The sequence below is a fragment of the Anabrus simplex genome, chromosome 1 (assembly GCF_040414725.1).
Source record: "Anabrus simplex isolate iqAnaSimp1 chromosome 1, ASM4041472v1, whole genome shotgun sequence".
In the NCBI taxonomy this organism is placed as follows: domain Eukaryota; kingdom Metazoa; phylum Arthropoda; class Insecta; order Orthoptera; family Tettigoniidae; genus Anabrus; species Anabrus simplex.
Genome location: NC_090265.1, coordinates 249,826,070 through 249,840,239, shown reverse-complemented (window position 1 = coordinate 249,840,239; position 14,170 = coordinate 249,826,070). Strand labels below are relative to the sequence as shown.

The 14,170-nt window shown below is 37.5% G+C and overlaps 1 protein-coding gene across 3 annotated transcripts in view; it reads right to left on the bottom strand.

The window, feature by feature from the left end:
• Window positions 1–774: 774 nt before the first annotated feature.
• The window catches only part of LOC136886409 (uncharacterized), a 314,687-nt gene continuing 301,291 nt past the window's right edge, over window positions 775–14,170 (bottom strand). For all 3 annotated transcript variants that reach the window (XM_067159198.2, XM_067159185.2, XM_067159191.2), the window contains exon 18: window positions 775–1,278. In XM_067159198.2, the coding sequence (XP_067015299.2) occupies window positions 1,054–1,278 (225 nt within the window). In that variant the 3' untranslated portion in view covers window positions 775–1,053. The remainder of the gene's footprint in view (window positions 1,279–14,170) is intronic.

The following is a 14,170-nucleotide window of genomic DNA, read 5'->3' as shown; positions in this document are numbered from 1 at the left end:
TTAGCGGTATGGATATGGCGACTTAATCAAGCGACCAACAAAATAACAATCAGTTGGTAATATTCTCCTTCCAAAAAGTACCATATCAATAATAACTGAATAACGCGTACTTCTACATGCAAATTAAGTTGACTGGCAATGAGTACACAAACTAGGGAGAGAAATATAGGACAAAACATTAACAACTAAAGCTACCTGTGTGGAAAAAGAAGTGGATAATATGATGTGCAAAATTCATACGATACATATTATTAAAAAATCATTAATTATATTGATAATATCAAGAGATGCTAATTGACTGCAAAGATAACTTGTATGCCTTTCTCTTTCTTCCAACAAATGTATACTGATCATGGACAAATTTCTTATTATCAACATGCAAATATTAATGATGAACATAGATAACCGGACATAATTTAAGAACACCAAAGGCAGACAAATACACCATCACAGCACATCAAATGCCAATTTGCACGTTTTAAAGGATCATCAACATACTGAATACTCTTCTTGCCAGTAATGTTAACAATTATCAAATATAATGTTCAATTTCATCTCTTGACTGAACATTATTTCATTAGGACAAAAACTATAATAAACTGTATCACATAATACAGCAATGCTAAAAATACATTTTAAAAAACAATCTTCACATACATTAAACTATATTCATTTTATATATATATATATATATGGATGATAGTTATAAAACTCATGTCTTTTCTGTTGACAAAGAAGTAAATTATTTTTCCATTGCAACTGTTCACATATTTTGCGTCTGAATCTGTTCACATATTTTGCGTCTGAATCTCTTAAAATATGTTTCCGAAACAAAAAAAGTAAGCTATATAAAAAAAGTGATGACCCTTCAGTAAAAATTGTCTGATAAAAGAGATTAGCTTAAGCAGCAGCCAATACACCTCTGTGTGCTGATTAATATTATTTATAAATGGAAAATACCCAGTTACATCAATGTACCTCTTTAAAGAATTAAAGAAGACCTTCCTATCTACACTCCATTTTAATTTCCCTCCCTGATTTTTCAAAATGTAATCAAGGAAGTGAAGTATAGATTTCCCTCTGTCTAATAACATTTTCTCTTTTCCGCTTCATTTCTTCAGGGAAGTTAGGCATAATCTCCTCTATGAGATTATCAATATTCAAAGCTCTTGCTTCAGATGTGATGTATTTCCGGCAAAGAGGACAGTTCACTTCATATTTCCTCCATTCTTTGATGCAGAACTGACAAAAAGTATGAGAGCAGTTCAGGGTGACAGGCTGGGGACAGGAAAAAAAAAATAATGAAACAAATTTGTAATAATCATTTGTAATAAAACTTAATCATTTTAAAAGTAATTCACAAAATGTGTGAATGGAACATAAAACGACATTAATGACATCATCTTCAATATTAGAAAATGCAATTTTCTAAAACAATTTTTTATAAAACAGCATTTAACTTCATCTTTTGTCCCTCTTGAACTTTAGACTTCCTGTATTTTTTAATTCTACAGTGCTCTACCATCATATTATTGTTAAGTCTGAGAGTCAGGCAGGAGATGTGACTTAGTATATATTTTTCTCTCAGCAGATAGTCCTAGTTGTTTTTCATGTTCTTTTTAATTATGGTGCTAGCTGATATTTTAAAACACTCTTTATAATTGGAAATATACAGGGTGAATAAAAAATAATGGCGTACTCTGAGTACACCATGCGATACTGTATGACCCTGTAAAACAAAGGTGATATAGTAAAATGTTCTCTGGCCCACAAGTTTAATAGAACAGGGATTTACAATAAGACACACTGGTAACACTGTAACTGTGTACGGTACGGCTAAGCACAGATATCAGGAACACAAAGTTATATTGGAGCTGTCCGATTAGCTCAGTGATACAAGTAATGGACGTGGAAAAGCATTATACGCGAACGCTGGTGTACAAGTCGCTCTAATGCGTGTAATTTTTGTCGTTTGTTCATTCTTATTGTAACTTGATGTCTTTGGAGTGTACAGACCAGGAAAGGGTAGTGCTGACGCTGATTCAGAATTATTTGATAAGATAATCAGCTATGTGGGAAACTATATCGAAAGGAATGTGATTGTAGCAAGCAATCTCAATTTACCAAATGTCAATTAGGAAGGTAATGCGAACAACAGGAAGCATCACCAACAAATGGCAAATAAGTTAATATGGGAAGGGCAGCTGATTCAGACAGTGATGGAACCAACAAGAGGGAAGAATATTCTGGACGTGGTGCTGGTAAAACCAGATTAGTTATATAGAGAAACCAAAGTAATAGATGGTATTAGTGATCACGAAGCTGTTTTTGACGTTGTTAAAAATAAATGTGATAGAAAGGAAGGACTTAAAATTAGGACTATTAGGCAATACCATATGGCTGATAAAACAGGCATGAGGGAGTTTAAAAAAGTAACTATGATCGGTGGAAAACGGTAAATAAAAATGTAAATAGACTCTTGAATGGGTTTAAAGCAATTGTTGAGGAATGTGAAAACAGGTTTGTACCTTTAAAGGTGGTAAGGAATGGTAAAGACCCACTATAGTATAACAGAGAAGTAAAGAGACTAAGAATGAGATGCAGGTTGGAAAGAAATAGTTAGAAATGACTGTGGAAGTAAGGAGAAATTGAAGGAACTTACTAGGAAATTGAATCTAGCAAAGAAGTCAGCTAAGGATAACATGATGGCAAGCATTATTGGTGGTCATACAAATTTTAGTGAAAAATGGAAGAATATGTATAGGTACTTTAAGGCAGAAACAGGTTCCAAGAACAAGAATCAACATCTTTATCATCTGATGGCCAGGCAGCCATTAATTTTTGAAAATGAGACCGAGTCTCTCACGGTGCATTGGCACTGCTGGTGGCTCCAAGTAGCCTACGCAGTGGCCTCCACGGTATGCACTAGCCATGCGCCTTGGTAGATGTGCTATTTACCAACTGATGAGCCCAACTTAGCATACGGGGGGTGACACGCTGGCAACCACGAATGAGTTAGCTGGAAAATTTATAAAGTCCAATAACGGACCAACTATATTGGTATTATATGGTATGTTCTAAGATGTCAGTGGAGAGATGGCGTTGGAATGACATCAGCAAACGAATAAGTTTGTGTGGTGTCTTTAAAAGTAGGAAAGATCACAATATGAAGATACAATATGAAGATAAAGCTGGAAATCAAGAGGACAAATTGGGGCAAATATTCGTTTATAGGAAGGGAATTTAGGGATTGGAATAACTTACCAAGGGAGATGTTCAAAAAATTTACAATTTCTTTGCAATCATTTAAGAAAAGGCTAGGAAAATAACACGTAGGGAATCTGCCACCTGGACGACTGCCCTAAATGCAGATCAGTAATGATTGATTGATTTCATTCTGCACAATGCAGTATTTTTAATTGTAGGCCTTATGTTGTATTTTTACTGTTACCTTGATTTCAACATTGAAACACAAGATTAATTTGTTACAGATGTACAAACTTTTTCCTTCATAACAGAAATCCCATGGAGAATCATTCGGTAACACCAGCTCTATCAGAAAGCCACACTACATGAACTTAACAGGATCAATTATGATACTGCACTGCGTGGTTTTTAGACTAATGCATGCAATTTAAAGGACCCTAATATCACAGGGAACTAGGCTTTCACTAACATGCAACAGGCCATTGCCGTCTTATGATTTAATGTAATAACAAAATGCAACGCTGCTTGTAAATGACTTGGACTAACCAGTGAAAAAGAAACATATATAATAGACGAGCACTGAACCCAAGCTTGATGGTGTAAGTTGCTTTTTGCTAATACAGCAGTCTATTCACCGAGTTACTACCGATGTTGTGGTAATGCGTCGCGATTCTGACGTACAGTACTTAGTAGCAAGGTTGCTAGGTCATATTTTGCTAGATGAACTTTTGTCTCAAATATGGGTGTGTGCGTGCATATGTGTGTGTGTCTTCTAGCATTAGCTATTCATTTAATCCACTGCAGAAATACAAGAAATTCATGAAGTCTGGTGACGACTAATTAAAATACTCCTGTGTATTCTGTGATAAACTGGTGCGGATATAGCTCTCATATGTGCATGTTTGTACTACATTAGCCACAATATGCACAAGTTCTCTACCTTTGATTCTTGTCTTGAAGATATCAAGTCATATTTTGCCAGGTTTGAACACTTCTGCACCACTATGACAATCTCAGAGGAAATGAAATTGGCTTGGCTCCTCAGCAGTATCAGTCTGGTTGCCTATCGGGTGCTTCCTAACCTCTGCTCACTGACTGCACCATGCACAAAGACCTATACTGAGCTTAAAACACTTTCTTTGAAACTAGATTAGTATATGAAGAATATTTTGCATTTAGCTCCTGCAAACAGCACCTGAGAGAATCTTATGCACCCCAATAAGCCTAGCATTGCGTTATCTCACTGCCACATGTAATTTTGGCACATTTCTTGATGACACCTTAAAGTAACAGTTTTACCACAATATCGCTTCGAACCTAGGTAGTTCACAATAAAATCTGAAATGTAGAGGGAACTTCAGTGCCATGTTAACCCTTGCCAGTTGCTATGAGATTCCTGCACCAGTCCCTGCCAACAATAACGCTATTAATGTAGTTTGGCTATACAAACAGAAAAATGAAAAAATTAATCTACAAAAAGTTCCAAACCAGCCTCATATCTCAAGAGGCTTCATCAGTCATCAGGGGGAGACATGGTTGCTTCACGTCCGTAGGTATAACCTCAAAGTGCACGAACACGTGTCTCCTGGGTGGTGCTAAGTAAGCAACAACATTGGCCGCTGGACCCTAAGCTCTGCTGCAGGGATATCCCAACTCACATAGGTTATACTACAAGAATATGAGAAGAATATGAGATAATGAGATAATGGAACATTTTCCAAATCCAAATGTTTTTTTTCAGAACCAATCGACAGTAAAGAATATAGGACCCTCTCTGAATATCCTCCAACTAAATATCGAGGGTATAAGTTGATCAAAAAGTGACTACCTTTTAAAGGTACTAAATGACAACCATGCAGATATTGTACTACTACAAGGAACACATTGTGAGGACAAAAACCAGATGTAAATGATCAGGATTCAATCTTGCTGCAGCTATTTTTCGCAGAAATTATGGTACTACCACGTACAGCTGAAATAAGACTGACCATGCAGAAATTCAAAACATAAGCTCTAATGACATCTTCATTACCATGGTTAGCAAACTTGGAAATAATAAACATTTATAAACCACCTTTTCGGCCTTGGAGCAAAGACACCATCCAGAACATAAATCACCCTACAATTATTAAGGGTGATTTCAACAGCAGGAGTACGTCCTGGGGTTATGAGACACTAATGCAGATGGTCTTAACATGTTAGAATGGTCTGAAACAGAATATGTTGTTCTAATATATGATGCAAAAAAGAAAGGCTCCTTTCATTCAGGCAGATGGAAGAAAGACACCAATTCCAACCTATGTTTTGTTTCAAGAGATGAACATGGAAACCCTTTACAGTGCAGCATGAAAGTACTGAACAAGTTTCCCTGGAGTCAACATAGACCAATTCTTATAAAGACCGGCATCGAGGTCCCAATGATAAGATCAACGCCTTTGGAAAAGCACACTGGGAAGCTTTTACTAATGAATAGGACTATAACATTTCAGTAAATTCCACCAAAACTTGACTATTATAAGCGATTTGTTGGTTTAATATGCTCCATAACGAAGAACCACATTCCTAGAGGATTTAAGAATGGCGAAGAACTATTGCACTGCTTGGATTCTTCCAGAAAAGAGAAATGGAATTCAATGATGACAAGTATGAATTTCCAACACTGAAGTAGAAAAGCATGGACTCTTCTGAGAAAGCTTGGAAGTAGCACACCTAGGTATGTATATTAATAAGAATTCAGAAGTAACTCCAGGAGATGTAGCAAAAAGAACTGTCAGTCTTTCCAAGAGACCAGATAATGTTGATAAAAATGGAACTCAAAAACTCAAAAAGGAGCTAAGAACCAGACTATCTCTGGCTAACACAACCTCCCAGAGTTCTCAGGAGAATTCACTGTTGCAGAAATTTCAACAACTCTGAAAGAGATTAAACCAGGCAAAGCAGCTGGACTGGATGGAATATATCCAGAGTTCCTAAAACATTGTGGTCCTAGAACTCTAGACTGGCTGGTTAAATTCTTTAATGACATCTTAAGAAATGGTAGATTTCCATCCCTGTTCACGAGAACCAAAATAGTTGCCATTTTCTAAAGCCTGGGAAAAGTGAAAAATGTCCAGAGGATTATCGTCCAATCACACTCTTAAGCATATGCTATAAGCTAATTGAAAGAATGATCTATAACAGAATTTCAACTATAGCCTTCCAACATTGAACAAGCCGGATTCCGACAAGAACGAAGCTGCTGTGAACAAATATTGGCGTTCACCAGCCATACTGAGAATATATATATATATATATATATATATATATATATATATATATATATATATATATATTTCAAGAAATATACATTAAAAATAAAATAAACTATGATTATTATTCTAATTAAATATTTATTAGATCTAAGGTCCATATTTTTGGTAAGTTTGTTGGTAAAATATGGATCTCTTATCGATGAAATTATTAAAATTAAGGTGATTAATAATAAGGTAATGACAAAGGTTTTTATAGAAGTAAAATAGCTCATTAGAAGCTAAACTAGTAATGTAGATAAAAAGGACTAATATACCTCCTAGGGAAATCAAGAATAGGATGTAGGAAATCAGGAATCGCTCACACTGGTGCTTCTGTTGATTTAGCAATTTTCTCTCTTCACTTAGCAGGGGTATCATCAATTCTAGGAGCCGTTAATTTTATTACCACAACTATTAATATACGAGCCCCTGGAATATCACTAGATCAAACACCTTTATTTGTATGAGCCGTAGGTATTACTGCTCTTCTCCTTCTAAGTTTTTATTTACTGCAACTTTAATTTTAGGTACACTCATTGCCACTACCAGCAGGATCAAAGAATGAGGTATTTAAATTTCGGTCGGTGAGCAGCATAGAAATAGCACCTGCTAATACAGGTAAAGAGAGGAGGAGGAGAAGAGCAGTAATAGCTACGGCTCATACAAATAAAGGTGTTTGATCTAGACCATACCAAATCCTGGGAGAATTAGAATATAAACTTCAGGATGCCCAAAAAATCAAAAGAGGTGTTGATATGGGGAAGATAATTTATTATTTATTTAGTATATAAGTACATTTGACTTCCAATCAAAAAGATTGATTAATTCAAAATAAATAATCTGAATTATATTTATTGTTTCATCATTCACAATTATCCATACATCAATCGTGTATTGCTAAGAAAAGACCGGTGGCAATTTGAATTATTAAACAAAGGCCGAGGAGTGATCCAAAGTTTCTTCAAGCGGAAATATTGGAGGGGGCAGGCAGATCTAATAGGGCATTATTAGCAATTTTAAAAAGAGGGCGTGATACTCGTATAGGTTTGGTCATTAAAATTTTTGTCGTAAAGAACCTTGAAAGATATTTGTAATTTTTATGATTACGATTAAAGTAAGAAATAAGTAGTTTACTAATATTAAGGTAATAAGATGATTAGGTTTATTTCAGGTAACAGTTACTCCTGAAGCAAGAAAATAGTAGTATTAAGAAGGGGAATTTGGAGAGGATTTAAAGGTTGAATACATAAAGGGGGTCAAAGTCTCCCTAATTCAATACTGGGTGAAAGACTTCTATGAAAAAAAGCTCAGAAGAAGGAGATAAAGAAAAATACTTCAGAGATAATAAATACAATTATACCTCATCGTAATCCCTTACTTACTGGTAAAGTATGAAGGCCCTCATATAAAGTTCATCCTTTTATTAGAATATGGCAAGAAGAAGATCATTGCAGTATTTGTGGACTTGACATCAGCCTATGATACAGTTTGGCGACAAGGAATGATTTTGAAATTCTTGGAGATTATTCCCTGTAAGACCCTCGCGACACTTCTCAACAACATGCTATGCAATAGAGTATTTGAGGTACATTTAAATGGCAGCGTGAGCAAGCCTATGTACTGAATGATGGCCTACCACAAGGCTCAGTTCTTGCTCCATTACTGTTCAACATCTACACTGCAGATCTCCCAGAAACTATTTCCAGGAAATTCATAAATGCAGATGACATAGTTCTGATTGCCCAATCCAATGATTTTAAAACATCAGTAATTGTACTTACAGAGGATCTCCATACATTGAACAAATATTTCAATACATAGCAACTTAAACCTAACCTGAATAAAACTGAAGTTAGCTGTTTCCATCTAGACAATAAAAGAGCCGACTACACACCTCTAGTGGAATTCAAAGGCCAATGATGAAATATAATCTTTGCCCAAAATATTTGGGCATCACAATGGACTGGACACTGATGTATAAACATCCTCATAATACTGCAGAAAAGATAAAAACAAGAAACAACATGTTACATAAGCTCAGTGGAACAGGTTGGGGGGCAGTCACATTGGTTCTACGAACTTCAGCCCTCGCTTTAGTTTATCCAGTGGCTGAATAATGCTGTCGTGTGTGGCTTACCAGCGCACATACTGAAAAAGTTGATATCCACCTAAATGACACATCATCATCGGTTTGCCCTTCCAGCGAGCTGGTTAGGGTGTTTGAAAACGAGCGTCTTCCAAAGTTGCCTATTCAAAAACATTTCGTTGTCCAAGACAGATTCCCAATTCTATCCTCTTCTTTCCACGTCTTCCCTCAGTTGGTCCATCCATCTTCTTCTTGGTCTTCCAGCTGGTCTTCCACCTGTTATTCTCTTTTCCAAATAAGCACGTGGTAAACTTGTGCTATTCATTTGTTTAACATGCCCAAACCATTTAAGTCTAGATGACCTCTTTCCTCTATCGATTCATTTAGACCTAGGTTAGATCAGATATCATTTTTCACATGATCAAGTCGGGTCTTTTGGAGGGCAGTTCTAAAAAATTTAATTTCACAGGCTTGAATCCTATTACAATCCTTTGACGTTAGTGTGCAGGTTTCCAGAGAATATGTAAGGATGAGAATGAAATATGACTTGTACAGGGTCATTTTTGTTCTTTGTGGGACCTTCTCATCCCATAGTAGGTGTCTAACGATACTGTAAAAGTTAGAGCCTTTGGTTACTCTGTTTATTATTTCTATCTCAGCTCTGTTATTACTAGCCATTACACTTCCTAAATACCTGAATTGGTGTACTACTTCAACTTGGTGGTCCTGTATTTTTATGTTGCATTCTGTATTATGTCTGCTGATTTTCAATGCTACTGTTTTTGATGGGTTCAATTTCATTCCATAATCATCAAACTTCTTTCACCATGCATTCAGATTATTGTGCACTCCCTCCTCTGTTTCATCCCATATTGCCAGATCATCTGCAAACACCAGAGCCTGAAGATCTTTATTACCTTTTCCTTTTAGTTCCTTTAAAATGGTATCCATAACTGCTATGAATAGAAGAGGTGATAAGGCACTTCCCTGTTGTACTCCTTTGGTTGTATTGAACCATTCAGAGTGACCATCTCCAATTCTGACACAGCTTTTACAATTAATATATAGCATTTGGATCTTCCTAATAAGGTACTCCGGTACACCAAGTTTTCTAAGACTTTTCCAAATAGTTGATCAAGGAACATTATAATACGCATTTTCAAGGTCCATAAACACAATAATTAGGTCCTTTCCTCTTTCCCAGTGTTTCTCTGCCAACATCCTCAATATCAGATCTGTTGTGCTTCTTCCAGTCCTAAAGCCATGTTGTTCCTCTTCTAAGATAGGCTCTAGTATATCCCTTACTCTGGCTTCAATGATCTTCTCCATAATTTTAAGGCTGTGTGATAAGAGGGTAATGCCTCTGTAATTTTCACTTTTCCTTCTACTCCCTTTCTTGAAGATAGGAACTATCACCCCTTTTGTCCAATCTTCAGGTATTTCGTTATCCTTCCATATTGTTCTGAGAACTCTATACATCCACTGTATTCCTGGCGGACCAGCAGCTTTAATCATGTCAGCTGTAATTTCATCAGCTCCTGCTGACTTACCACTTCTCATCCTATGGAGAGCTTGCTCTACTTCTGACCATGTAATTGGGATATCTTCCTCTATTGTTTTCTGTCCTACATCCTCAACAGAGATCTCTTTAGGGCCATTTAGGAGCTTGTCAAAATACTGCCCCATTGTATCCGTGATATCTTTCATATTGCGAACTATATTCCCATCTGCTGTATCCAGAGCTGTAATTGCTTCTTTATCTGATCTTTTACTTTTTACTATTCCATATATCATTTTCATATTCCCTTTACTGTCTTCTTCCAGTTTAGTTGTAAATTCTTTCCAACTTTTCTCTTTTTCTTCCCTACAATTCTCTTGACTTCCAACTTCTGTATCTATATTCCTTTGCCATCTCTTCCAATTTATTGTTGTCTATTCGGTCGCTGTTGATTCTTCTGTCAGACTTAGCCACATCAAGAACATTTTTGGCTTTATTCCTTTTTATTATGGCTTCTTTCACTTTATCATTCCACCAAGATGTTCTTTTCTCTCTCACTCTTCTGCTTGTTCTTCCACATATTTTATCTTCACTACCAACCAGACTTGCCTTAAAAATCATTCCATTCTTCATTACCTTTCTTTGTGTCTGTTATTGGTATTTTAGCTCTAATTTCCTCTTGAAACTGCTGTTTGACTTCCACATCTTTCAATTTCCAGTCTTTAATTTGTGGTTTTTTTCTTCTTGTTTACTTTAATAATAGGTTTGGTGACTCTTGGGTCTGCAATGAGAAGTCTATGGTCACTATCAAGGCTCTCACTAGGTATAACTTTTACATCATGCACCTTTTCTCCACTTGACCTATCTGTGATGATAAGGTCTATCACTGATCTATACTGACCATCCCAGCTGTATCTCGTTATCTTGTGGCTATCCCGTTTCTGAAACCACGAGTTCTTCACCAGAAGTTGGTTTCGTGTATATAGATCAAGCAGAAGTTCACCCTCCTCATTTCTATTACCAAATCCATATGGACCAATAATGCCTTCATAACCTGACCTATCAGTTCCTACCTGTTGGGGAGCATAAACTTGGATTACAGTTTGAGTTTCTCCATTTAGGCATATTTTAGCTTTAATTAATCTCTCATTGATGAAGGAGACATCTGTTACACTATCAATGTCTTTATGGAGTATAAAACCAACTCCATTTGTCTCCACTGCAGGATTACCACCCCAGTATAATTTATATCTGTCCTCTAACATTCTTGTGTTGCAACCTTTCCATTTGGTTTCACTTAGCCCTAGGAAGGGAATATGTCTAAAGTTCATTAAGTCCGTGATTTTGTTGCATTTTCCTGTTAGAATCATAACGTTTAAGGTTCCAATCTGAAGCTTGTTTCTATGATCGGCTCTTCTTGTGCATCTTGAATGAACATCGGACATGACGTCATCCTTAGTTCCAAGAGTACTTGAAGTATTGTCGACATTCAGAATATTCTAAGTTCCCATGGAGGGAATTAGATATTTTTCCACCAATAGAGCATAGTCTAGCGTCAGACCTAAGACGAAACGCTGGTTAATAGAGCAAATGCCTGAAAAGCCAACATCTAATTTTTGATCAGATTCAGAATATGTTTCTTTCCGAGGCTCATTTTCATTTTGAAAGCAACTGCATTGTACTCCTGTACTGACTTACTAGGCCTAACGTACTAGAGGCTTTTCTTTCAGGGTGGTCTCCCTTAGCCTTTGGCAGTCCCCTTGCCTCACTGCAAGTTAGCAGCTGATGAATTTGTGTGTTATATCCCACACAAAGGTCTCATAAGGGAAAACTCCTCTGCTCGCAGCTATCGGTTTTCCCTTAGTTTGCCTGGTTTGGTATCGGCCGCCAGACCCTCGGCCAGTCTGTCGCAGGTAGTACTGTCTACTGTCGCATACGATAGCAGAATATATTCTGACCTGACTCAATGACACAATGAGGACAATATCTGGCACTATCAAATCAACACCCCTACAATAGCTATCTGTGTCATTCAACATCCACCCCCCCCTCATATACGAAGGGAAGCAGCTCTGGTAGGAGAATGGAAGAAATGTTGCAGCAACCCTCAACTACCCTTACATCAGGACTGCAAATTTCAGAAACCAGTGAGATTGAAATCAAGGAACCCATCATGGAAATTAGGAGAAAGGCTTGCTGAATCACATTTTAATCCTGATCAGACCTGGAAAGAAGAATGATCAGCTGGGTTTAATTAACAATCCATGTAAAGCTCTGCCTGGTTTCAATTTACCTAGAAAGGCATAGACATCTTTAAACAGAATTAGGACAAACCATGGAATATGCAAATTCTGGCTTCACAAGTGGGGAAAAGCTGAAAACTCATACTGCAACTGTGACAATGTCCCCCAGACCATCCAGCACATTGCTACGGAGTGCCCATGAAGAAGATTTGAAGGAACTATTCAGGATATACACAGTGCCACCGATGAAGTTGTGAACTGGTTGAATACACTGGACATTACATTTTAATTTACCTGATCTGTAAATACTATATATAGCTTTTTGTAATATGTACATTTCCACTGTATCCTTATTTTGCCATACAAAATAATAATAATAATCAGTCATCAGGACCCTATCTCTAGCAGTCCGATTGTTTTTTATGTGCAGGTTGTGGTGGATCTCTTGTTAGATCTAAATGCCCATTTAAAAATACAGAATGTCATAACTGCCATTCAGAGGAAGATTTGTTGTGGGGCCAAGAATTCTTCTCAGCATCAAGGAACTGTCCATCAAGTTCAAGAGGAACTCCATTTAGTGCCTGTTCAATTTGTTTTTTGTTTTTTTGTTTGTTATTGGCTTAACGTCACACCAACACAGATAGGTCTTATGGCGACAATGGGACAGGAAAGGGCTAGGACCGGGAAGGAAGTGGCCTTAATTAAGGTACAGCCTCAGCATTTGCCTGGTGTGAAAATTGGAAACCACGGAAAACCATCTTCAGGGCTACCGACAATGGGGATCAAACCCACTATCTCCCAAATACTGGATACTGGCCGCACTTGAGCGACTGTGGCTTGTACAAGGTCAAAAAGAATCAAGCTCTAGTCCATACTAGTGTAGTGTTCAGCTGGAAGATGAAGGTGTGCCCCTCTCAATGGAGGCTGATATAGCGGCCAGCTGTAAACTTACTGGCAGCCTGTATACAGTACACATTTCCGACACCTACTCCTGGTAAGTACTACTCCCCTTTATGGTTCTACTGGATACGAAATGGACTTGTTGGAAGAAACCCCTGTTCTAATTTCTTGTAAGGGGCAGTCTGCTGCATTATGCCTTGCAGCCATTTGGGGGCATTTCCTCTTGCTGCTAGGCTTATCCTAGATTAGACATTAGATTAGCAGGTATGCAGTGATGTAGCAGATGAACTCAAGAATAAATACATCTCAGTCCTTAAGGGGGGTACCAGGAGAAATTAAAGGTGAAGGTTAGAATAATTTTAAAATAGGGAGGCACTCCCATTTTCTAAGGCCCTCATATAATCTCCATTCCCTTAATGGAAGAAAAAAAAAGCCTGAGGAAATGGAAGCAAATGGTTGTACATAGAAAACTAACCGCCACACCTAGGAAACTCCTGTAGTAATTGTTCCCGAAGTCTGCACAAATTTGTGGAGTTTCAAAGTACGCTTGGTCGTGAGTACCATCCCTTACCTGTAATTGAAAGATTTATCCATTGTCCAAGGTTCAGATTTCAGTGTGCTAGATCTCACTCAGCCCTACCAACAGCTTAAACTGACCCCAGTCTCTTTGGATATTTTGACACCAAGCGCACCACATGGCGCATACAAGTGTGTTTACCTGCCATACGGGTTGGCCTCAGCTCCAGCCATCTTCCAGAGTGTCATTAGTCAAGTATCGACCATTTCATTTATCTGGATGACATCTTAGCGTCAAGTAACTCAGCTGAAGAGTGCCTACGCAAACTGGAAGACATTGTAATTGTTATAGCGTCCGCCATGCCAACTTGCTATGGGCTGGGGGCATCACCGTATCAGCCCACCCCCTTACACTCGACCGCGCCAATCA